At 41.9% G+C, this 24,030-nt stretch overlaps 1 protein-coding gene across 2 annotated transcripts in view; it reads right to left on the reverse strand.

Annotated features, from left to right (window-relative positions):
- rxraa (retinoid X receptor, alpha a) overlaps positions 1 to 3,978 on the reverse strand; it is a 97,747-nt gene extending 93,769 nt beyond the window's left edge. For both annotated transcript variants that reach the window (XM_084571739.1, XM_084571738.1), the window contains exon 1: positions 3,659 to 3,978. In XM_084571739.1, the coding sequence (XP_084427865.1) occupies positions 3,659 to 3,686 (28 nt within the window). In that variant the 5' untranslated portion in view covers positions 3,687 to 3,978. The remainder of the gene's footprint in view (positions 1 to 3,658) is intronic.
- Between the last annotated feature and the right edge of the window lie 20,052 nt (positions 3,979 to 24,030).

A 24,030-nucleotide genomic window follows, 5' to 3' on the forward strand; every position in this document is an offset into this window, starting at 1 on the left:
TCAGAAAGCCTTCGAGCACTTTCTGATTCACACTATGTTCAGAACATAAACAAGTGTGTGCTGCAGTGTAGAGAGGATGACAGGCTAAAATACGCATCATTTTATCTGAAGCCAACACAGCGGCGTCTTCTTAGTCATGAAGTATAATTAATGCTTCATGCTGATGATAGTGCATGAATAAAAAACACGCGCTCTTACTGTGCTCATAATTGAACATCAATCTATTTTCCCCTCATACAGTTCGGTCTGGATGACGCCATGGGTGAGGGGTGGGAAAGTGGATGGTGGGCACAGGGAAGGGGAGCAAATTTTCTTTGATTTGCTCGAGTTAAAGGCCTCGTGGGTGAGATTGAGAGGGAGAGGGGGGAAAAAAGAGAAAGGAGAGGGAGAGAGAGCTGTCACTTTAAGCCATTAAGTCTCGCTATAAAACTCCTCCAATAAAAATGACAGCTGCAGGCCCTTTTCTCAAAAGGGGAGCAAAAGCATCACATCAAGAACACAAAACTGGACGGCCGTAAAAGACAAACTTGGCCAAATGCTTTTGGCAGTGTAATTCTACCAGCCCACTCCCACCACCACACACCTCCCGACAGACACACACAGCCTCTCCCAGTATTACCTTTGTTCCTGAGTTACTGCCAGAAAAGGAATGTAGCATTCGCCCACCCCCCTCTCTTCTACCTTGTACTTGCACACGAACACACACACCACGAATCTCACTTTCTCATCAAAGACCATGAACTTCATTGATTTTGGAAGTGTCTGCGAGGATGCACGACGGGGGTACCTTATGTTCCTACAAACAGTAAGCACCAAGGAGTTTAGTTCTATCGCACTCAAGGAAAACAACACACACCCCTTAGCACATGGCAAAACAGGCATTTGGATCAAGTAATCTGGCACTTCTCAAAAGTGACTTATCAAAAGGAGTTAGGAGGAGGTAGATGGTTTTATTTCATAGAGCTCTGTAAATTATTAAGACTTAACCTGTCTGTAAAAAGTATTTGTTTCAAAGTGCTGTTCATCCCCATTAACATGTTTTCTTTCTACTTACAACTCCATTTTTTTTTTTTTTTTTTTTTTTTTTTTTAAAGAAAAAACGGTTTAGTTTTTCTAAAGTTGAGCATGTTCTCATTTGGTAACAAAAATCAGTTCAGAAAACAAATGAGAATCAAAAAAGAACTACACATGGTGCCTTTACAGTTCAAGCAGCAGCCTCTGTCTCACGCTAGTCAAAGTCAGTTTTATTTAAATCGCCTAAATTCGTCTCTGCTCGCTTCGCAATCTGAACCTTCCACCCTTTCTCTTGGACAGAAAAATCAATAAAACCAATAAAAAACAGACATGCGCAAGATTCAGCTGGTGAAATTTCATTAAGGGCAACTACCCAGGTGCTGACGTATTAAATACACAATATAATCAGCCAAATAGAAAAATCAATAAATACAGACGTAAAAAAGGCTTTTCAACTCAGCGCCGTTCAAAAACTCCTTTCACCGCCACGTTGTATATTTCACTGACAGGCTGTCATGATCAGCCCCGTAATGCTCCGACAAAAGGACACATTCTCCTTTCAATGTCATCCCTTCAGTCTTCTCAGCTTAATGTCAGATATGATGGGGGCACATCAGCATACAGTACCGAGCGTATGGTGCTAAAAGGAGGAGGGGTGTCGTCATCACCGCCAACAACCGATCTGTAATTGTAAAATGTACTCGCTGTCATTTCAAACAGATGCATGTCAGATTTTCTAATGCGGTGCGACAGATAATTACACTGAGTAAAGCGGCTAATCGATACATTCAAGGACTCAGCAGATAGCGGCGTCCTTGAAGTGGCCAATTAACAATCGCCGCTCAAGTGGACCTTTGATGGTGCAAGTTTAAACATGAATGGTGATTTAAGGAGTGACAGATTAGGGCTATAGACGATGGAAAAAGCTGCTGATACAGCATGGCCTGAAGGAAAAGATGAGCTCCAACGCTGAAGGAAAAGTGTTGAGCCTAACACCAACCACTGAGGGTTTTGTTGTCTGCTTGTGCTGCAAGGGGCTACTTTGTTGCACATTTAGGCAGACTGAAACTTGAATCACTTTTAGTGTGGACACACAATACGGTGCACCTGTAATAACAGCCTGTCAGTGTGTGTGTATGTGTGTGTAACACTGGCGGTTTAGCGTATTTCTGGGAAGCCACATAAAGGGCGTTGTGGCGACGGTGTCAGCGAGCGGGGGCCTGTAACAGAAGAAAGACGGCCGGTGTCTCAGAAGTCCCCGTGAATCTCCTTGGGTGCGTACAGGCAGCTGACGATATGCGCCGAGGTGTAACACGACGCCCCCGTGAAAGAGCAACAGACACAATAACAAGGGCTGCAGCTCTGTGCTCGTCTCCGCTGCAGGGGACAAGGGTCCGCTCTGTTCACTTTGACAAACTTACAGTAGCATTCAGCATTAATGATTTACAGCGTGGCGGGCTTGCGTGTGTGTTTAAGCTGAAAATTGAGAGGCGCCGTTAATAAAAAGCAGTCATGTCTTCAGATTACTAGTTTGAAAACATAATCACTCAACTACGCTATTGTGCATTTGGTAAATTCCTACATGTCTTGGGTTGACTAATATTTAAAACGATGACAGCTGTCCGGTTTTGCCTTTTAGTCCTCGCTTTCTGGGAAAAAGTGAGCATGAAAAATGTATGTGAAACTCTCCTGACACAACATGCAAACGCCTTAACAAAATGTAGTCTTTGTTAAATAACTGGACAATTCACATTATTTTTTTTAAAAAAATAAAATAAAAATAAAAAACACGGAACAATGTACATAGGAGCTGCTGCAGATATTCCACACCTGTGTCACCTGTATGTGCAGCAAGTGATATAGGTTTCACTCATCTTCAAATTCAGTCGAAAGTTAAAGTTGTAAGTTTTATATGCTACGTGTGCAAAAGACCGACACAGACGGAAGCATTTTTTAAGTTAAACGGAGTCACGTGAACGCCAACATATAGCCTAGCTTAAAAACTTTTTCACATAATATAGCCGCATGCCACGTGACGTGAAACTATGCCCAACACAAGCGCGTGACATATGATAACTTCACACGGATAAAACAAGCTAAAAAAAGTGAGAACTTTAACTGTGGGTCTGAGTTAAAATTCTCCTCTCCTTTCGCAGTAAGTGTCTTCAGTTTTACCGGCCAAAGGCGTAGTAAATGCTGGAATATGAGTAGCGGTAGAAATGCGTCGACGGTTTTAAATGTGAAAAGTTAAAACCAGCAAGATGCATTGCAGCGCACGCGAGGTACGCGCGCTGCCAACCGCGAGCGGTGTCACTCCGTATCAAAGGGAAATGTCAACAGCTCCAAAGGCAGCGTTAGATGTGCAACACGGCGAAATGCGTCCAGTTAAAAAAATAAATAAATAAAACAAATAAAACAATGCCGGTATAATTAAATAACGCTACCACGGCTTCAGTGCGTCAACAGCTCCAAACATGTTGATGCGTTTGGCAACTCGCTCCACGCGCTGTCAAAAGAGGGCAAAGAAGAAAAAAAAAGGGGGAAAAAAAAAAAAAAAGAGACGCGCAGCGAGGACACGTTTCCACACTAATCTACTATCAGAAAAAGCCACAGCGAGGCTTTGTCATTAAACAAACAAACTTACCCAATGACAAGAATGGTTTGGTTTCCATGTCCGACTCGTAGGTTAGCTCATGCCAGCTGAGACGACCGCGTTCGGGAGTTTTCTTCTCTTTTTTTTTTTGCTCCCCTCCACCGGCGGCTGCTCGGGCAGACCAGACCAGACCAGGGCGCTGCTGCTGCGGATGCTTCTACTTCTGCTGCCGCTGGTAGTGCTGCTGCTGCGGGCCCCTCGAAGAAGACTTGGCTCTGAGCGGTAAAAGTGACAGGTCGATGTCTGATAGTCTCAGAAGATAACCTAATGTTTCTGCCCGTGTTTGCTCACTCAGCTGCTGCGCTCCTCTCCTCTCCTCTCCCTCTCTCTCGTGCTCGGCGTACAACAACTCCAACTACTGGATCGGCACTGCAAAGGGGACCTGCGCAGGGGGTACTCCCACCAACGTAGCCCGGGCTGCAGCGACGCGACGCATCCGAACGGGAGGCTTATAGTGAACTTTTAAAATGAACAGCACCAACAGAAGAAAAGCCAATAATACGTTTCGTTGTAGATATAAAAAGCCAACAGATTTCCTCAAGGGAGAGTTTTTTTAAAAAAAAAATCACGTGGATTCGTTTCAGCTGAGCGGCAGCCTGCTAATTCTTTTCAGTGCTTATCTCTGTTATTTTAACCTGGTCACATGTGTTGAACCAGTGCCGTTGGCTCAGCAGACAGATTTTTCAACTGTCTTTACTCACCGTCTAAGAAATCAGGCCATCTTTATTTTGGGAGCTGTCACAACACGATAAAACATTCAGCTACACTGCAGGATTGGGAATAGATAGTAATTTATCCAATCTGAACTCAAATCTACAAGGCTATGAATCACATTAAGCTTTCATATATATATTTCTTAGCATATATATATATATATGGATTATATATATTAATTATGTGAATGTTCTTAGTATATATATATATATATACTAAGAACATTCACATAAAAAACATATTTTATTTTTTTGTGGATTCAGATTAAGAAAAACTTTGTCTGTCGCACAGGACATTAATCACTGTGTTACTCCCGGGTGAAACAGAGAAGTAAAACTGTTTATCAAACATATTAGCAAATCCAGATATTTTTTCAACTTGGAACCAGATCCAAGGTTAGACAAAGTTAAGAATATGATAAGATAAAATATGATAAGATTGGAATGGATTCTTTTTATGTCCTGCATGCTCCACCTTCTCATATGTTTTCATCTGCTACTGCATGTAACTTCCATTAACAGTAAGGCTGTTATTCTCTATCTCTTGTGATGAAAAAAAGATGAAAAACGTTAAGCTGTCATAAGGGATAAGATGAGCTATCTCGGATAAGACAGCATTAGATAGGATGAAGCAAGATAAGATATGGTAAGCTAATACAAGAAATAAGATAACATGAGATATCAAGTACAATAAGATAGGACAAAATAATATGAGAGAGGTATCCAAACATAAGAGATGAGATGTCTTAGGTTAGGAAAAATAAAATGAAATGTTAGGATAAGATGACAGATGAGCTGAGTTAAAATAAGAGAAAAAATAAGATATCTCAGGTAAGAAATAAAATTAGATATGTTAAGACATAAGAGACAAGATAAGATATGTCAAGTAAGTTGGAAAAGTTAAGATGAAATAACAAAAAAAAAGATGAATGAAATAAAATTAGACATGTTAAGCCAACATAAGATGAACAGCTAGACCTGTCCAGGGTGTACCCCGCCTCTCGCCCGATGACAGCTGGGATAGGCTCCAGCACCCCCCGCGACCCTTCACAGGATCAAGCGGTTACAGAAGATGAAGGATACGATCGGATGGAAAAATATGCCATAATGTAGGAAGACATAAGAGATAAGACAAGATATCTCAGGTAAGAACAGATAACATAAGATGATATAAGGTAAGTTAACATAAGATATAAGATGAGATATCTCAAGTAAGAAAAGATACGATTAAATAAATCGAGATAAAGTAAACAAAGATAAGGGATATAATAAGAAAAGTGAAGATGATACAATGAGATAATGCAGTTGACATCAAAACAACAATAAATACCTATTGCATAAAAACATACACACAGGTTTTACCAAAGTTTTTTTTAGATATGCATCATCAGTTTCTAGTTTTGCCTGTGCAAAATGAAAATGATAATCATAACCCATGGCTACTCAATAACAATAAAAAGTGAATGAAGGCCCTTATTGGGCTTTCATTCGCTGTGCAAACTAAAACATTACACGTTGGCAACATCTAAAATTTATCTCAAACCTCCCTCTGCTCTTAATCTGCCCACGTTTATGAAATCCCCACTGATTTGTCAAACAAATCTATGAGTTTTCCGCACATTCGCATACAGCAAGCCCCCCACCCCCTTCCCCCCAGGCTAGCTTTATAACAAGCGGCGGCATTTGCATATCTCCACATTAGACAAAATGTGCAGTCGTGATCATTTAACTTTTGTTCTTGCTGCTCTGACCAGGACAGTTTGAGCCTAAGCCCAGTCACATCCACCTTGCGTGCGCCTGCTCTCCTCCGTCGCTCCATCCCGCACACATGGACAAGGCGCATGTTTCAGGAGAGAGTAGAGTGTCCCTTCTTTGGCCCAGATGAAAGCGCCTCAAATGCAGGCTTTAGATTTTCCCCTTATGCGGTGTATATATATAGGACTGGTGTAGGGTATGCACACACCTCCTGCAGCCATCCTTCAGGCCCCCGCGTTGAGCCTTCTCCTATTAAGAACTTGAAGGTGTTCGCCACGTTTGTGCCGAGGCGAGATACATAATTAATGCGATACATGGCACATCGAAGATCAAAGGAAGTTGTGCGGAATAAAAAAAAAAGAAAAAAATGAAGTCTGACTGGGCACTGATTCAAGGTGCGTGAATATGTGCGAAGGGGAATGTGCTTCTGTGCAGGTGTGCACTTGTGCGAGAGTTAGGAGAGAATTAGCGGCTGATGATCTCTCTTCATCTGTCAAAACAGCTATCAGTCAGGTGGTGTCATGTTGGCACGACGGTGTCAAGTGACTTAATTGGTTGGGTAAATGTTCATCGGAAAGGGCCATGCAGGGAGGAGGAGCGGCGGCGGTCGGACGTCCTATTTGTGCTTTGGCTGCTCTGCTTTGGGCCTTCACTGTGTAATATAAGACAGACACAACACAGTCCTTTTAAACACCTCGATCAGCTCTCTCATCTTGCTCTTGAGACCGAGCTATTTAAACCTCAACTCGGCCTATGATTAATAGCAGCCTGACCTTTCACCTCTATCCATATAAATTCTCCAGAGGCTGTTTTCGCTCTTCTCAACGCCTCACACCTATGCTTGCGAAGGGGCCTTGACTCTACACTTCCCTCTAAATTGCAATATCTCTTGGCTCAGATCTGTCTCTTCTTTCTTTCTTTCTCTCTGTTTGTCCACTTTATGCAATGTGTTTGGGCCTCAGGGGATAGGAGACCACCACTGTTCAGATACACTCTGCTATGGTTGGTTTGACAGCCCCCTTCCTCCTCTCTCTCCCTCTCTTAAAGTGGGTGATAAATGAGACAAGGGCCTTTTGGTCTCCTTTGTACTTTGACCATTCACAACAAGCTCATCCGTAAAAGTTATTGTGGCTGCTTTCAGTGGCAATGACAATGGTTTCCAGTCCAGAGGAATGTACTGATAAATATAGCATAAATGCTGCACATACAACACTAAATATTTTCCATGTCAGAAATGTCAGAAATTACGAGCGTAAATATGAGTAAATATCAGTTTCTGAATGTCAGACATCAGCTCGTCATTTTGAAACTACTGGTATTTTTAAATTCAAATTGAAGCCGAGCCTCTTAACAAAGTATAGGAAACTACTTGAAGAAAATAGGCACGTGCAAAGTTGAATTGCTTTTCATCAGGAGGAGGTGACATCTGAAAATCTGATCCCACTTAAACATGACCATTTGATTGAGGACAGAGGAAAAAGGTGTGCTGGAAGGAACACACAAAGGCGGTCGAGATCATTAGGCCGTTTGCTGAGGTGTTCGGCATTGTCTGCCCCGAGGGAAGGTCTTGATCGTCACAGCCCCGGGTTCACATTCCTTAACCCCCGGGGTCAGGGCTTTTGTCTGAGGATAGCACTGAGGCAACTTCCCCTGCGGAAATCAACAAGAGCTGACACACCAAACGCTGGAGACGCACACAGAGGCAGGAAGAAGGGCCATCGTGCACATAGAAGCATGTGCAGGCTCGAACATGGCTATTGTATCGACAAAAAACTGATGCAAAAACATGACTTCCATAAAGCATCTATGCAGCGTTCAGTAAATTAGCAGTCACTGATATTGCATGTAGTGTACACCACACATGAACATGAAGTGTGCCTTAAACAGCATCAGTGTCACTGTCAGTTCAACTGTAGGAGTGCATCACTACTGTACAGCATGTATGCGTAGTTCAAGCATGAAGGCTAAATAATATGAGAAATAGTGTCCTTGCATCCTCCATTTTTTATTTTTTTTTCTTGCAAATGCCCAATAATTTGCTCAATAAAGTTTTAATATTATCTGTAGGAATAATAGCTGAAAGTACGGACTTAAAATCCAAGTTATAATAAACCAGAGTGATTATTTACATGGAGATTGAGTGGAAAAGTGTGTAGAGTACAAAAACAATGCATCGTCGATCAAACTGATTGTTTACAATGGTTACAATGGCTGTAGTAAAATAAGTATATATATACTAATTTTACGAACATAAGCAATCGACATCTGTCACTCATAGCTACCAATCAAATCAAACTGATTAATAGAATCAGGCACAGGGCGAGGAAGTAGTCGTTGAAAAAAAGAAAAAAAAAGAAAAAGCCAATCATTTTGGGAAATAATGTCCTCTATTCAGATGATTCTTTATGGACATCGTTTTTAGCGTCATCATCAAATCCCATGACCTCAGTTAATTTGGACCTCAATCCATTTTACTGGTAAGACTGATGACAAAATGTACGAATATTAGAGACAAGTCATAATTAACTAGAACCACCATTTAAGTGTACACTGAGTAAAAAAATAAATAAAAAAAGGCCATATCCTCACAAAAATAACGGAATTGAACATAGACAATTGTGACTGCAATGGTTTACACAACTGAAGTTTCAAGACTATATCACCGTTATGGATTTTTTAAGTGGTACAAGTGAATGGAAAACAACGGGTCACGTGAAGCCACTGAGCACATATTTCACAGACAGCCGCTATGTTTCGGGGACTTTTCGGGGGAATTTTTATTACACAAAGCAGAAATGAATACATAAACCTATTAAACATATATTTTTTTCAGAAACAGCTCCTGGTTTGCTTTTCAGCTTTTGCCGCTCTGTCTTCACAGACAGATGGGTTCATTTGGGAGGATAAGAGCTTTGCAGATATCTACCCATCAAACTGAACTGATGAATGGAACCAATCCAGGCACAGGGCCAAGAAATGGTAGATTGAAACAAAAAAAAAATCACAATATTTTCCAAAATAATCAGAGCCCATTCTGCTGAGGGCTGTTATCAATACTGAATTACCTCAGTTGTATCGCTGGCCCACCACTCTGAGTTTTGAATGCTGCCACAGGCAGATGAGACACCCTCAATGGGAACATGTGAACCTCAGGCATGCATCATTCTTTAATATCATATTAAAGTGAAATTGGCTACATTTAAACAGACGTGGTGATAAATCTCGTCTGCACTTGGCAGAAGCTGGTTTTATAGCAGCGGGGAGAATCGCCCTCCCTGAAGAGCATCATCTTCTTACCTACGATTGAGTCCAGCATTATTGCATGATGATGGAGATAGTGCGCCGCTGGAGCTGACAGACTGAGAGGGTGAATTATGGCTGTGCAAAGGGTTGAAGGTGTAGTCAGACATTTATTTTGTGATCTGGATGAGGACAGCTGATGTAAGCTAAACCTCTTAGATGAGCTTTGATTATTTTCCTTAAAAATCTGTTGAAAAAATAAGAAAACAAGAGCAAACCAACCTGTCTCTAGTGCTATTTTTGTGTGCTGAAACTCAAATGCACATATTTGTCACTCCACAAACCTAAGTTTAAGCATGTCTACAACACTTTTCAAACCCCCATCTTCACACAAACACCCACATCTCTTTTTAAATTACAGCAGAATTGTCAGTCGAAGTCATTTGCCGTGTCGTTGTCGCCGGAACACCGCACACTTTTATGCAAAATGTGTGGGAAACCACAGCTCACCGTGTTATCGCTCAATGATTTGATACAGAATTTACCTTACAGCTTTGCCTAGCAAAGCTCAGCTGCTTCGTGTTTCATTGTTGCCAAGTCTGCTTCCTAATCCTGCTTTGCTTTGCGGCGTTGGGACTTGCAATCAAGGCACATCCTGCAACAAAACCGAGGTTCCAGCTAAATCCTGTACGGTTTGCTGGAGTATTTGACGGCAGGACAAATGATTGGCTCGATGAAAAGTCTATTTTTAAATTTGCAGAAATCTTTTTTTAATCTTCACTAAAAAATGTGGTTTAATAGTTGAAATATATGTGTATTTAGGGTAACTGAGAGCACTAATATTTGAATAAATTAAAAACGAACAAACATTACAATAAATTAAAAGTATTTAGGTCTAAAACTGAAACTTATTGCAGCTACAACCCTCAGAGAAGCCTGATATTGGTCACTAGATGTGTCCTAAGTGACTTCCTTTCGAGTCATTACAGTACAGCTGGGAGAGAGTGTGTCACTGTTGGACTTCAGCTGGGTAAACACTCCCCGCCGAGGCCAGAGATCTTGTGTACACACAGGGCACAGCGCACGTTGAGCGAGGGGGGCCTCACAGCCGCCGTGAGGATGGATGGTCCAACAAGGCCAGAGTCCATGTGGGCACAGCAGTTGAAACATGACAAGCGACCACCCCATCTGCTGAAGCCATTAAGCTTAGCGAAACGGATACCGGCTTGGGTTAGGTTTGTGGATGTGTTGACTCCACACCTCTCGCCTGCTTGTTGCGCACACGTGTTTGCAAAGATGTTTGCCGCACATGCGCACACTGAAGTGTTCCTCCGTGCTGCCTGCGAAGGGAAATGGACTCAATGGTGCTTGAAAGAGACAGAGAGTCATTTCACTGAGAGGAACATTAGAGTGAAGTGGAGAGACGGGACACCTCTTCTGCAGCTTCCTGCGCCTACAGACTGGCACAGACAGACGCTTTCACACACAAACGCGAGACCACAGCTAATAATAAACCTCTGTGAGTCACGCGTGGCGGATGTGATAGAGATAATGCATTTTCATTCGGCGAAATCAAAGTCATTTTTCCTGTGTTCGAAAGGAGGCCTGTGGAGATATCTTGGCTAGATGTCGAGTGTTTGTGCTGGGTCCAGTTAAACCTGGGGATGCAGAGAGTAACACTGATGCTATTTGTCTGAGTTAATCTTGCTGCACTTCATATTTATCAATCTACTGCATTTGGATTAGCTTTTTTTGCGAAAAACTGTCCATTGGGTAGGGATACATTTGTCTCACATACTATAAGTGTTGCTGGAGCCTTGTCCTTTTTACACTGGTGAGGGAAAAACAGATTGCTTACAGTACACACGGCGACACTGTGAGTCTTTCACAAGTCTTTATTTGGACTGTTAGCTTCTTCAGTTCAAAGCTACTTGGATGAATGGTGAAACGTCTCCAAGAAACTCCACGAGTCCAGTTGCTCTTGTTTTCAGCTTTTTCAAATCTTCGATGACCTGGATGACTGAGAACCTTCACAGGCACATCGTGTATCGGAACAACTTTTGTTTGTTTCCTATTCCTCCATTCGAGACAAAGCTTTAAATATATTTCCCCAGAGGTGGAGTAGGGGATGAGGAGAGTATAGCAATGAAAAGCAACCTTGAGTGAAAAAGACAAACCAAGCAACGGCAAACTGACTGGTTGCGTGACACTCCAGTCATCACCAGATTTGGATTCTAGGGATAAAATGTGAAAGATGGTGGTTTCATGCATAGTACTGTTCTGTAATTTATTAAAAACACACTTCTGATTCATCATCATCATCTACAATAATAATAAAGTGTTTTTATTGATTTTTCACATTCGAACAACAGACAGACAACAGACATTTGAAACAAGACAGTAAGACATCACAAATGCAGGTCTGAACTACAGCCAAACCAGCAACAAGACAGATCATATTAATACCAGACATCCGGTGATGGGTATGTAGTCAGAAGCTGCGAAGACATAAAAGGCTGCCAGCCCTCAGAGTATCTCTTCGTGTTGCCCTGCAAAGTAAATCTAAGATACTCTAATTTAAGGTATGCCATCACCTCCTCTACTCATTGTTTATGAGATGGCTGTGTTGCCTTTATCCAATTAAATAAGATCAATGTCCTGGCCAACAATGAAGAGAATGCTATTACTTTCCTTTGAGCAATTGTTAGTTGTGCTTCCCCTGGTGCCACACCAAATATGGCTGTCAGAGGACCGGGCTCTATATGTTTGTTATAAATGGATGAGAAAGTTTTGGTCCAAAACTCTTTCAGCCTGGGACAAGACCAGAACATGTGACATACAGTATGTTGACTGGCACCTGTTTACATCTAGGGCTAGTCGGATCAGCCCCCGATACATTCTTGCCAGTTTGTCCCTTGATAAATGAAGTCTGTGTAACACCTGAAACTGTATCAATCCATGTCTAACACATACAGAAGAAGAGTGTATTAGTTCCACTGCCCATCTCCAGTCAATAGCCGATATGTCCAACTCGATATGCTCTTCCTCCCATTTCCTTTTAACGATATCAAGGGATGGGGAAGCCACCTTCTGAATACTCACATATAGAGCTCCGGTAGCTGACGTTACCCTGCACCAACTTGTGTGGCGATCACTTTATATTAGGTACAGAATCCAGCATTTTCCAAGTGTAATGTCTTGTTTATTTAGCATGTTTTTAACACGATGTCCAACAGATTTCTTTTCATAAAGGCAACTTAGGCTAATGTTTATAATGTGGATTACAAAGGGGTGTTGTTCATTCAACACTAAAACTACCCACGGTGAGAAAATAAGAAAAATTCCGGATACTCCAGATTTTTTACGGATACAGATAATGGTACGAATAAGGATACGGATACGGATAATCCTGATACTGCAGGTCAGGAACATTGTCCACGCTGGCTGTTTCAATACTCGAAAACAGCACTCCTGGGGCATGATAAGGGTCTGTGATATATAATCTGTCGAGTTTTGCCATGTACTGGTCAATTTCTATCTGTTTAAAGTGCGCAATAAACTCTGACAGCCTGAAATCAGCGCTGGTGCCATTCATTTTTCCTCAGAGTTTTCCTGACAATATGGCGGTATCAACAAAAAAAAAGGTCACGTGACGCCCGGAGCTCTATAGCATGCAAACCATCCCTTTAAGAGTCGGATTCTTGGCCAGTTGCCCATCTATCCATCCACTTTGTGGTAACTCGAGGAATGAGGAGAAGGTCTTTTTCACAAAATCTCGAACCTGAAAGTATCTGAAGTAATTAAGTCTTTGAGGGGATTCCATACTCCTTCTCCAGCTGAGCAGCAGACATGAATACACCACCTTTAAAAAGATTTTTGAAAGACATACCATTCCCTAAAGGCTGTTCCCCCATGGGCCAGATAGGAGGGTGTTTCTGTTTTCATCATCATCATCTATAGACCTTAAATCCACTGAGTGAATCCTAACACATTTCAGTCGCATGTTCACGTATCAACAGGCCGCTGGCATTTTACAGATAATCTGTCACTACAGTAATGTGACATATAATTAAATTGGTAGGTATAAACTAGGGGTCATGAGGCTTTGGTCAGACGACAGGCAAACCTAATTTGCCTTCTCAAATCAGACAGACAGATAAGACAGACTGTCTGCGCTGTTATTTGCGAGTAATCACATCAGACTTGCTTGTCCAGACATCACCAACTTGTTTGCCGTGGGTTGCTGCGGTAACTACGTAGGTGTCAGTAACTACGAGTCTACACTGGTTTTGTTCCTTCCAGCGTTGCTTTTCCACAATCCTTCTCCCCCCTGAGTGCCACAGGCTGCTCACTCTGGATATAATGTTGCCGTTGTGCGACGCCTTTCGAGTGACATGTCCAGAGGGTCCAGACCGAGATCAGATCAAACTGACATCTATGGAAATTTGATTGGAATTGCATTACAAACCACCTCCACATGTGGTTTGGACTCAGTTGTTAAAACATTTGATACTGCGTGGTTTTCTGTTGTCCAGACTTTTTTTTTTAAATCTATCTGGACAAAGCACAATTTGCATATGCCAAAAAATTGAAATAAAATAAATGGTTTGGGCTGTCTAATGTTGCAGCCTTAATTTTCCCAGAAAGGATCTTGCCATTTCCCAAAACCATGCTTGAGCATCAGCCAATCCTTATAATTGGCAGTCATTATGCGTATTTTGATGGAGCTCTGGCACCGGCTACACTACTAAAATCCTTAAACATGCTTTATTATTAACACACAAAAAAAAGTGGACCACTGCACTGTGTGGCCTTGGCAAAAGTAAACGCAGAAGGCATCTCTTACATTTTAAAGATTCAAACTGAAGCAAGAAATGAATAAAAACGAGCGTATTTCCAATCTTTTCATCCGAGAACATCTCTATCTTGTCAGCCTTAGAGCCGCCCTCCCTTCACACATTATCTGCCTGCGAAGTGTGAGCATAGGGCTGGCCATGTTTGTGTGAGTGTGTGTGTGTGTCTGAGCCACACTCTCGCCGTGATTTACAGCTGCTCTCACACTCTCCCCTTCTGTCTGCTGGTCAACTGCCACAGTGAAGGCGGCTACAACGGACGGCCGCGGAGCACCATAAATCTGGACACTTCCTACCACTGTCTCCCACTTCAAGGGGAAGCCTGTCCTGTTGCAAACGTGATTAACCCTCTTCCTCTCTCTGCCCACAACCCCCTGCGCACAGCCCGCCAAGCTTCCATCCCTTCCAGCCCCTCAACAAGAGGCCCTGCTGCAGGGAAAAACAGGGCCTCCTTCACACCTCAGAGGCAAGAAACCTTTCCAGATTTGCCATTCCTTTCCTGCACAGGAAATAACCCATAAAATTAACCTGGAGTTGGGCTCTCAGTTGGTAAAAACCAAAAAAAGAAAGACAAATGCATAAATTGTTCTCACGGTAAAACACTGAAAATGATTGTGAACACACGATAAAGAAACTCACCTGAAAGGACCGTAGACTTAATTTTAAATAATGCATTGGACCCATAAATGCTGCACATGAATAAATAATTCAAAGTAAACGTAAAAGTAAACAAAACAGTTCATCCAAGGAGTTAAAGTATTCCTCCCCCACGATATGCTAAGCATAAAAGGTAAGGTTTTTTTTTTTCTTGAAGTTTTTATGAAAGCGTCTCGCTTCGCCCGATGTTGCAAAGTAACAAAAAAGTTTTCAAAAGGCTTTCAAACCACAAAAGACTCGTTCGAGATGAGTGAAGCGACAGTCCCGGCATGCCAATTTGCAGCTTAGCGAGGAAAGTTTGCTCGGTGCTGGGAGGGTTTTTAAGAGCAGGAATAGAGACGTGTTGTCATTGAGTTGCCCGAATACGTCTAGGAAAGTTCAGATGAAAAAAGGGGGAGGAGGGTGCGCCTGTCAGCACAGACAGGGGTCCTTCAGTGAACCGGGGGGCAGCTGAGACTTTAACATGAGCGTTCAGATGAAGCCCCAGCCTGTAAACTCCTGCTCCTGCCCAGAGAAAACACGTACACACTGGAAACACACACTCATAGTCACCCACAAGGACACAAACTATGTGTCCACCTGCCTACTCACACACGACACAGATAGGCATGCACACAAATATGCACACTCATTATTCACGCACTCAGAGGCTTTAACTTTTCGCTGTCAGTCAGGCTTTTACATCGGGTTCCAGCTGAAGACACTGATGTAACATTTTGGGGAAAACTTTATTTGATGCAGCAAAAAATATCCTTTGACTTCTTGTGTCTTAAGTGGTGCAGCTGGTTGGCCCGTTATTGATTTTCTTTGTTGTGCTGTATTAAATGGTCGTATCAGTGTACTAAACTTGGCTGAATCATTGAACTGCCACTGTCAACCTTTGTATTACTGGTTGCAAATGGGCTACAATTCTTCATTTAACAGCTAGTATAACACTCTGGGAAACATCAGCTGAGGTTGTACCGGCTGGTTCACCAAGTGTGCGGACATACTTCACTAGAGATGAAGCCCATTCTACTGTGACATGCAGAATATGTAAGTCAGTCCTGAAATATAACAAAAGTACTACTGCATTGCACGCTCATCTGAATTGACATCAGCTAGTGCTACCAGAGAAGCGGTCCAAATTCTTTCAACAGCAGTTGAGCAACAACTTCACCTGAGGCAACAGAGAGAAGGAGGCTCCAAATCAACAATTTGTCGGTGAATTTCATTGACTTAAGTTAATAGACCTTTAGTTGTACAAGGCTTCGGAGTACTATTAAATACTACTGAAGGTGCCGATTTATATAGGCTAAACGTATCTGCAGCACACAGTATTGATATGCACATAGTTATGTTGTGTTCTATTAGTTGACGTTGTTTCTGTGGTTGTAGAGCATGTTTTTTGTCCTTGATGTCAGTGCACCACACAAGAGAGGAGTTATGGTAGAGCTGAGAGTTTGCAGAGCGAGAGACGCAAATTAGAAGTATCAGAATTAAGTGTTCATGGACAGTAGCAAGTGTTCAAGCTTCAAATACCTTGCCTCCATAGCTTCCTTTGCGTGAGAAGCTACAATGTGTTTTCAGGTCATGTATCTAGATTACGTCATTGCAAAGCATTACTTTCTACTGTGTTCTTATGTGTGACTTTGATGTCAATTCGACTTTCACCACATATTAGTATATTTTACAAAATCCAAAGTCATTCAACCCCTAATGCATACTGTATATTTAGTAGAATTTAGAGTAAAGTGAAAGAGGAACATCAACATGTTATAAAACAGAGTCTAAAGAAAGCATCGTAGGCAATGTTTCCTGTATATGGTGACAGTCTGACTCCACAAGTTCCTTGGTTCTGGACAGCAAATATTCTATGAAGAAGTGTACGGAACGAGGTTGTGAGATTACAATAATATACTGTGTGGTATAGTGTATTGTATATTGCAATGTAGTACTTGTGAGATAAAAACATTTCCAACAATGCAGGCTTAAATGATGACACATCTGTAGCCTGCATCAACAGGGGAAATCCTGTATATACTGTGTGCTGTCAGACAGCGCACGACTATAAACAGCATTTACACAATTGGAACGGCAACTCCAAAAATTTCCGCTTTTCACCAATAGCATTAAAATTGCGCAGTCCAATTGAATGAAATCATCAAGAAATAAATAAACAAAAACAATGATAACATTCTGTAAGTATCCTTCGGGAAATGCATTATCAATGCATATATTACCACAAAAAGTTTTTTACAACTTTGAAGACTGTACTTATCATTCCACATATTCAACCTAAAAAGATGTTTACTTCACGCCAGTTGACAGCACGCCAGCAAAGAAAGTAAAAGACCATGTCTAAGGTGAGGGGTAGCAGAGGTTGCATGTGTCACAGACATTCTTATGACTAAACCTCATGTCCTGTTTTCTTAGTAAATAGGTCTGGTTGTGGGTGGCACATAGGTGCACTTCTGCTGGCTCAGTGAAATGAACCTTCTTCACCACTTAACAGAAAAACATTGATGTCATGTGCCCATTAGCAATATAACGATTTACAAAGATGAGACTCCACCTGCTCCCGTGCTCTCTTTGCCCCCAGTTCCCCTCCCTCCTCACCTACGCCTGAAAGCACAATGAGGTAATTATATCATTATCACGAATAATGCCATCAATGAAGTTCCAGCCCCGGCTACGGCACCTGTTTAATGCACCCCTGTGGACGTACTCGGAAAGCAGCTGGCATCTTTTATTTGCTTCCTCTCGGCTGAGGGGAGAAAATAAATAAATGACGGAGCAACACTGTTTATGCAAATCTCATTTCACATGCATCTTATGTCCTGCCATGCTCGCTTGGCAGAGCACAGCTGAGATTGCGGGGCAAGTGACAACGCAGAGGCTTAATATGACTGATTTCCTCTGTAATGATAATGCGATTGTGCACACTTGTTTGTGGTGGGCACAAAGGGGCACATGAATAAGAGAGGGTTTGGAGTTAAAGTGCAGACGATCAGGGGGGACCTGCGGGGCCCTTGATTTACTCAGGCACGTACAGTAGATTCAAGATTCAAGTCGTATTTATTGTCACTTTCACTATATGTTAATAAAAACATACAGAGGCTTATATAGTGTGTCTTCTAGATCTACACTGTTATTGATATATACAAGTGTACACTGTATATGGTACAGTTGTTATTGATTTACAACTACACAGGACAGCTGCCTATGAAAGGATGCTGTTGCTGAAAGATTGAGCAGACTGTACAGGCTAACTGTGGTATAAGATTTATCTAGAGTGAACATCATTATTGACATTATTTATGACCACCTTCCTAATATTGTGTAGCTCTCCCTTGTGCCTCCAAAACAGTTGTGACTCATCAGAGAATGGACATGGGCCTTCTGAGGGTGTCCTGTGGTGTCTGGCAACAGAATGTTGTTAGTGGGGGCCTTTGGATCCTATGGGTTGAGGGGAGGGGCCTCTGTGGATCAGGCTCGTTCCATTGCATCCTACAGATACTTGATCGGTATGGAATGTAGGGAATCTGGATCAAAGTAACAATCAGTACTGTGAACAATATTATGAACAACATGTGTTATGGTGCGTTCACACTAGTAGTGAGATGGCACAAAGCTACAACACGGTTTCTGTAGAACCCGGTGATATAAGGGTCAAGCAGAAAGTTGAACTGGCTTCAACCTTCTCGCTCCTCTGGCGCAGTGAGGCATCAACCAGTCATATGCAATTACTTCACCTGTTGCTGTGTTATATTTACAGTCAATGACTGTTTCAATATTCACTCGTCATCAGTGTCACCAAGCACTCCAGGGATAATCCAACAATGACAATGTCGCTATCATAGGTTACGTCGCCCATGGTGTGAACGCAAAATTAGACCCTAAGCTGATTGATCAATAGAGCCACTGCTGATATAAAAATATTGATCACAACAACATTAAAGCTGCAGTGCAGAACTTATGTTGCCCCCTACTGGCAGTGAGAGCAATTACTCAAACACTCAGACCTAAGCTAACTGGACTTTGAGCGAGGAGAGAGAGATTGGGAGAAATCTGTTGGAAGTCCATTTATTATTGCCCAGATCTCAGCATTGGTGTTTTTGAAAAGTCTGAGAGACATAGCAGTTACCTATTATTAGAACATGTGAAACAAGCTAGCTTGCTCACGCAGACCATTGTTGGTTGGCTTTTCCTCACTGGACCGCACTGAAATAAATGACTGAGGGGAGATGTAAATGTTGGGTCCTAACATTTGGAGTAAGCTATGTTAAATTTACTCTACCTCAATCATGGACTGTAGACGTTCCTCTGTAGAGACAATTCGGAGCCTAGGACTTTGTGGAGCTAGTACTGTTGTGTAGCATTTGTCCTTGTAGTTGAGTTTCTTTTTTAATCTGGGAATTAATATCAGAATCTTTACTTGAAACCTTGTTTGATTTTTCTGACATTCTCGCATACTTGTAGTTCCTGCTCTGTCTCTATCACTATGTTTGCTTTCCAAACCAGTCATTGCAGGTTGATTGTTGGGTTTGAGAATACCAAAAGCCTGCCAAGGGAATAATATGGGCAACAATACAAATATTGGTGTTGAGCTTATTATTTAGCTTCATCAAATGTTCTAATCAAGAGTGCTGGGTGTAATCAACAGAGTGCATTTCTAATTCAGTGTAAGCAAACTCACAGAAGTGCATTAAATGAATATCAAAAAGCAGTTGTGCATCGTGTCTCTCTGCAGATCCAGACATAACCTCAACATCAAAGTGTAATCACCCGTCACACGTCCGCACATTGAATAGATACCTCCACTCTGACAGAGCTGCTGTCATTTACATAGCACAGGGGAAAGACAAAATCAAAAGGCAGACACATCAAAAAGCTGCCAAGATTTTTTTTCCCCCTCATGATTTCATTGCTGCTTCCCCTCTTCTCCCACCACCAACCAATCACTGGCCAAGCAGATTAGCATGTCACTGCTGGGCATCCCATTCTCCTTCACAGGGGCCCCAGATTTTCTCTCTCTTTCTCTCTTCTTCTGGGGAATCTGCCACTTCATCAGAGCATGCCAGAGTCACCAGTCGACTAACCTCATTGTACAGATGAGGTCAGGGGCAGGTCAGCTCCCAGGATCGTCCAGAAAGGAGAGGCCCTGGTCTGGCTGTGCCCTGCGGTCTACACACCCTCACCCCACCCAGGGCCTGTCCTCATGTTAGGCTTCCCCCACTCTGCCCCCTCAGGACCAGAGATGTTGTGGAGGTCAGCAGCCTATTTGCGAGGCCACTTGGCTCTCCACAAGGGGTGAGATATCCTTTACAAGAGGCCCTGTCATCTGGACAGTGACTAATGAAGCCTGCTTGGTGACAAGTACTGATGAGCAGCCCCAGGCTGGTTTGGGATCCATTGCTCCGCTGCTAATAATAACAACTGTGGCTCTGACTCCCCGCTCACTCCTGCCATGGCAATTTTCTAATGCAGCTCTCATCACTTGTAGTTTCTTAGAGCACAAACACATCAGGTTTTGGTTTATTAATCGTGCTCAGGTCCGTGCAGTCACCAGCAGCAAGTAGCTGCTGGCTTTTTAGAAGCACAGGGTTCCCATGGCCTGATGCCTCATTGGCACCCGTACAAAGGAGGGTGATGAATGGGCCCAGAAGGCCTGATAAAACATTAACATGGACACAGTTGGTCCGATGGGAGCCGCAGCATAGATTAAAAGATGACTCAGTTCTTGTGAGGAAAATTTCATCCTTATTTCTCTGTACAGGGAAAAATAGAGCTTTAAAAAAACAAGATGTTAATGAAGAACAGCACGGTGTCATGTTGATGTCTCATTATTTAGTGTGTTTGTGCTGTGTAGTCCATGCACACAGGTAAAAAAACAAAAAACAACAAAATAAGACAACCTGTGGCATCAGCGTATGCCTCTCAGAGATGCTAAGCCGGACACAGAGCGGTCCTGTTCCACCTCTGGCTTCACGTCAACTGGGGCAGAAACATTTATTATTCACAAGCTCCATGCATGAATTATGTAATGTGATAGGTCATTCCTAACACTTTAGATGCAGGAGTTTTAATAAAAAGCAAGTAAGTACTGCCCAAAGACAATGCTGCCTCCATCAGCTGAAAATTAATATGTGGGAGTAGTGACTTTCATGCTCTTGTGTCTTTTCTTTCTCCGCATTATTTACCAAAAAGCATCCATTTCAAATGAGACAACACATTGTATTTTTCATCAAGAGACAAAAATCATGTGTGTCTTTTGATTTTTGATTGATAGAAATACTGAAAATATCGTTACTATTAATGTTTTTAAAAAATATATATATATATATATATGAATGACATTTTTGCAAATTTAGACATTTGGATATTTGGTTTGACAAGATATTTGTAAAAAGTTACATTCCCAATGTGTCCTTCTCACGATCAGTAAAATTAGGAACTTCCATAAATGAAAGTAAAGCAGAAGTGTAGACTACACTTATGTAACTTTATGTAACACAAATGAGGAAGACAGACTTTAGGTCTGTACTGAAAGTTGGCATGAGACTAAATTATACAAATTCATCAAACACTATAAATATTTATGAATGCATCCACAAAATTCATGTCATTCTTTCAGCCAGTAACAGGTTGAGATTGAGGCGTCAGGTTAGTAAATTTAGTAATACTAAATACTAAAGGCCGAAATGAATAAATATATTAAAGCTTCATTTGTCACTTAAGAAAAACCAGAAACGTACTATGATTGCAACATGAGTATTTAATAGTTGGTGAAATATGACAAGTGGTGTGTCGGGGGGCCCTCAGAGAGCTTTTGTTCAAAGCTTTATGACATTTTACTGAGTTGTTGACATTTTCTGTTCATCAGTGGTCTTGAAAATGAGTAGAAATGTAATCTGCTGTTTGTTTCTGTTTGTAATTGTAACATTCTAATCCCTTTTGCTTATTATTTTTATCTATTTGCATGTGTTCTCCTAAGCCACAGTCAGTTGAGTTCCCTTAGCCACCTCAAGCAAGTCATAATTGAGCCATCAGCACAGACTTTGCTGTAAATATTTCAACCATTCCATCTGCGTATGAGCATCCCTCACTGGTATTCTCTCCTCTCACCGTTTTCTCATAATGTGATTTATCAGAGCTGGGATTTTTGGTCTTTTGTGCCTTTAGTGTTGGGGGTTTTATTCTTTAATGTGCCTATTTCTAAATATAGTTTCCTAAAGCGCACACTCGTCCCCCTCTCCCTTCCTCCCACACTCCCAACCTGAAGCGCTTATAGCTCCACGGCAAGGATGAGAGAGAATATTTAATTTTAAAAGATGAGGGGGGGGGAAAAAAAGAAGAAGTGTCAGACCCTGCGCTGTGTGTGCAGCCAGGGAGGCCACGGCTTTCAGCTGTTTCTCTCGCACTCACCTGCTGTGAGCTCAGGGGAGCGTGCTGGACCTATTCTTTTGTTTTGTTTTCGTTTGTCTGGAAAAAAATTAGTCAGAGACAGACTGTAGAGAAGTTCTAAGGGTCTGGCGTCCTTTGTAGTATTTTTTGCTATACCAACAACAGTATTTGCTTGCATAATTTATCTTTTGAGCTTTGTTCACTGCTTATTAGAAGGTAATCTGCCTATATGTGCAGCATATTTTACTGTAATCAAAGCATATGATATAAAATGTAGTGGTTGGAATGACTGTTTGTGTGCAAGCCTGTGGTTGCCTTCCACATCTCTCATCGAGAATGTACAATACGCTCATCATTTGCTCCAACTGTGACCTCTTGCCCTCTAGAATATCTCCCTTTTTCAACAGACTCCTCTGTTACAAACTGCAATGTGTAGAAATAAAAAGAAAAGCAGCTGTAGTTTCTACATTACACTTCCTTTGTTCTTTAGTCCTGAAATAATAGTAGTAAGAAGTGGAAAAGGAAGATTTGCAGAGGAACAATAAGGTACACACAAGGACTTCATCTCAAAAACTAATCATGTTTTCCGTGGTAGGATCCCGAGCCGAGCCACATGATAGAATTTTAACCCACTTTCTTTCTCCCGCTCTTTTCTTACTAAAGACTGCTTCATCGTGGGGATGAACAGAGGACGGACCCTATGGGATTGCTCTATTTAAATTCCCATACAGTTTGACTTGGGCCTTTGTCTGCTACTGCACAGTCTTAGTGGGCCAGTAACATCCTATAGACTGTCTGAAATAAAGCAGCCATGCAGAAAGAACCTTTTCTATCCATTTTCTTTTTTCCTGCAAGCAGACAACCCCAAAATCACTCATCAAACATATGGAAAATTCCTCTATAGTGTGACAGCAGACGTTTAAATGGCCGGTAAGTCTGAACCAGTGAATGAAGGCACAGACGAGGCAGTGTGTGCAGAGGTGGACGTCTCGCGAAGCAGCGCAGTGTCTCAGCCTTGTAAAAACTGCTCGCTCTGGAGTCTCTGAAGCCTCTTGTTACATACAGTACAGCGCGCATAAAAGACGGGGGCCGGAGAAGGGGGTTTTTGTGCGTTCCCCTCATATATCTCCTCATGACAAAGGATCATTTGTCAAAGGCTGAGTAAAGAAAATGTCATAATATCGACCCACTCATAGATACGGCAGGACAGGGATACATTTTGGGATTGTGTTTCTCCAGTATGTTGCAAGAAAAAGCAGCTAAGACAAGTAGGATAAATCTTTTTCATGTCAGTTTCATGCTGATGTCTTATATAATAAAATCAGTTAAATATTAAAATTCCATACAGTCTTGCTCCAGCTGATCACATATAAGAATCTGACTATCCATCAGACAAACAAGAAAACAGAAAATGACAATTCAAAAAATATAATAAAACTGATGAGACAACAAACTATTTTATGTAACAAATTGGAAAGGATATGCAGCATGTTCATTTTTTTGCACCTCTATTGTCTTAGCTAAAGATTAATCTGTTACATTGAGCAGAGGCCGTTCATGTTGCGCTTGAAAAGAGGTGACCATAAGTCTGTCCATCTCAACAGCCACGGCCCCAGCACAGTAAGAAATGTGACAGCAAGGAATGTCAGCGGCTTTGTGCATAATTACTGCAGAGATGGATGCCCTGTCTGCACCCAACTGCTCCCGTCCATTTTTCTTGCTGATGAACGAGGGGAGAGACGGCACCCTGTCATCCACT

This window comes from Chelon labrosus (assembly GCF_963514085.1).
Source record: "Chelon labrosus genome assembly, chromosome: 22".
Taxonomy (NCBI): Eukaryota; Metazoa; Chordata; class Actinopteri; order Mugiliformes; family Mugilidae; genus Chelon; species Chelon labrosus.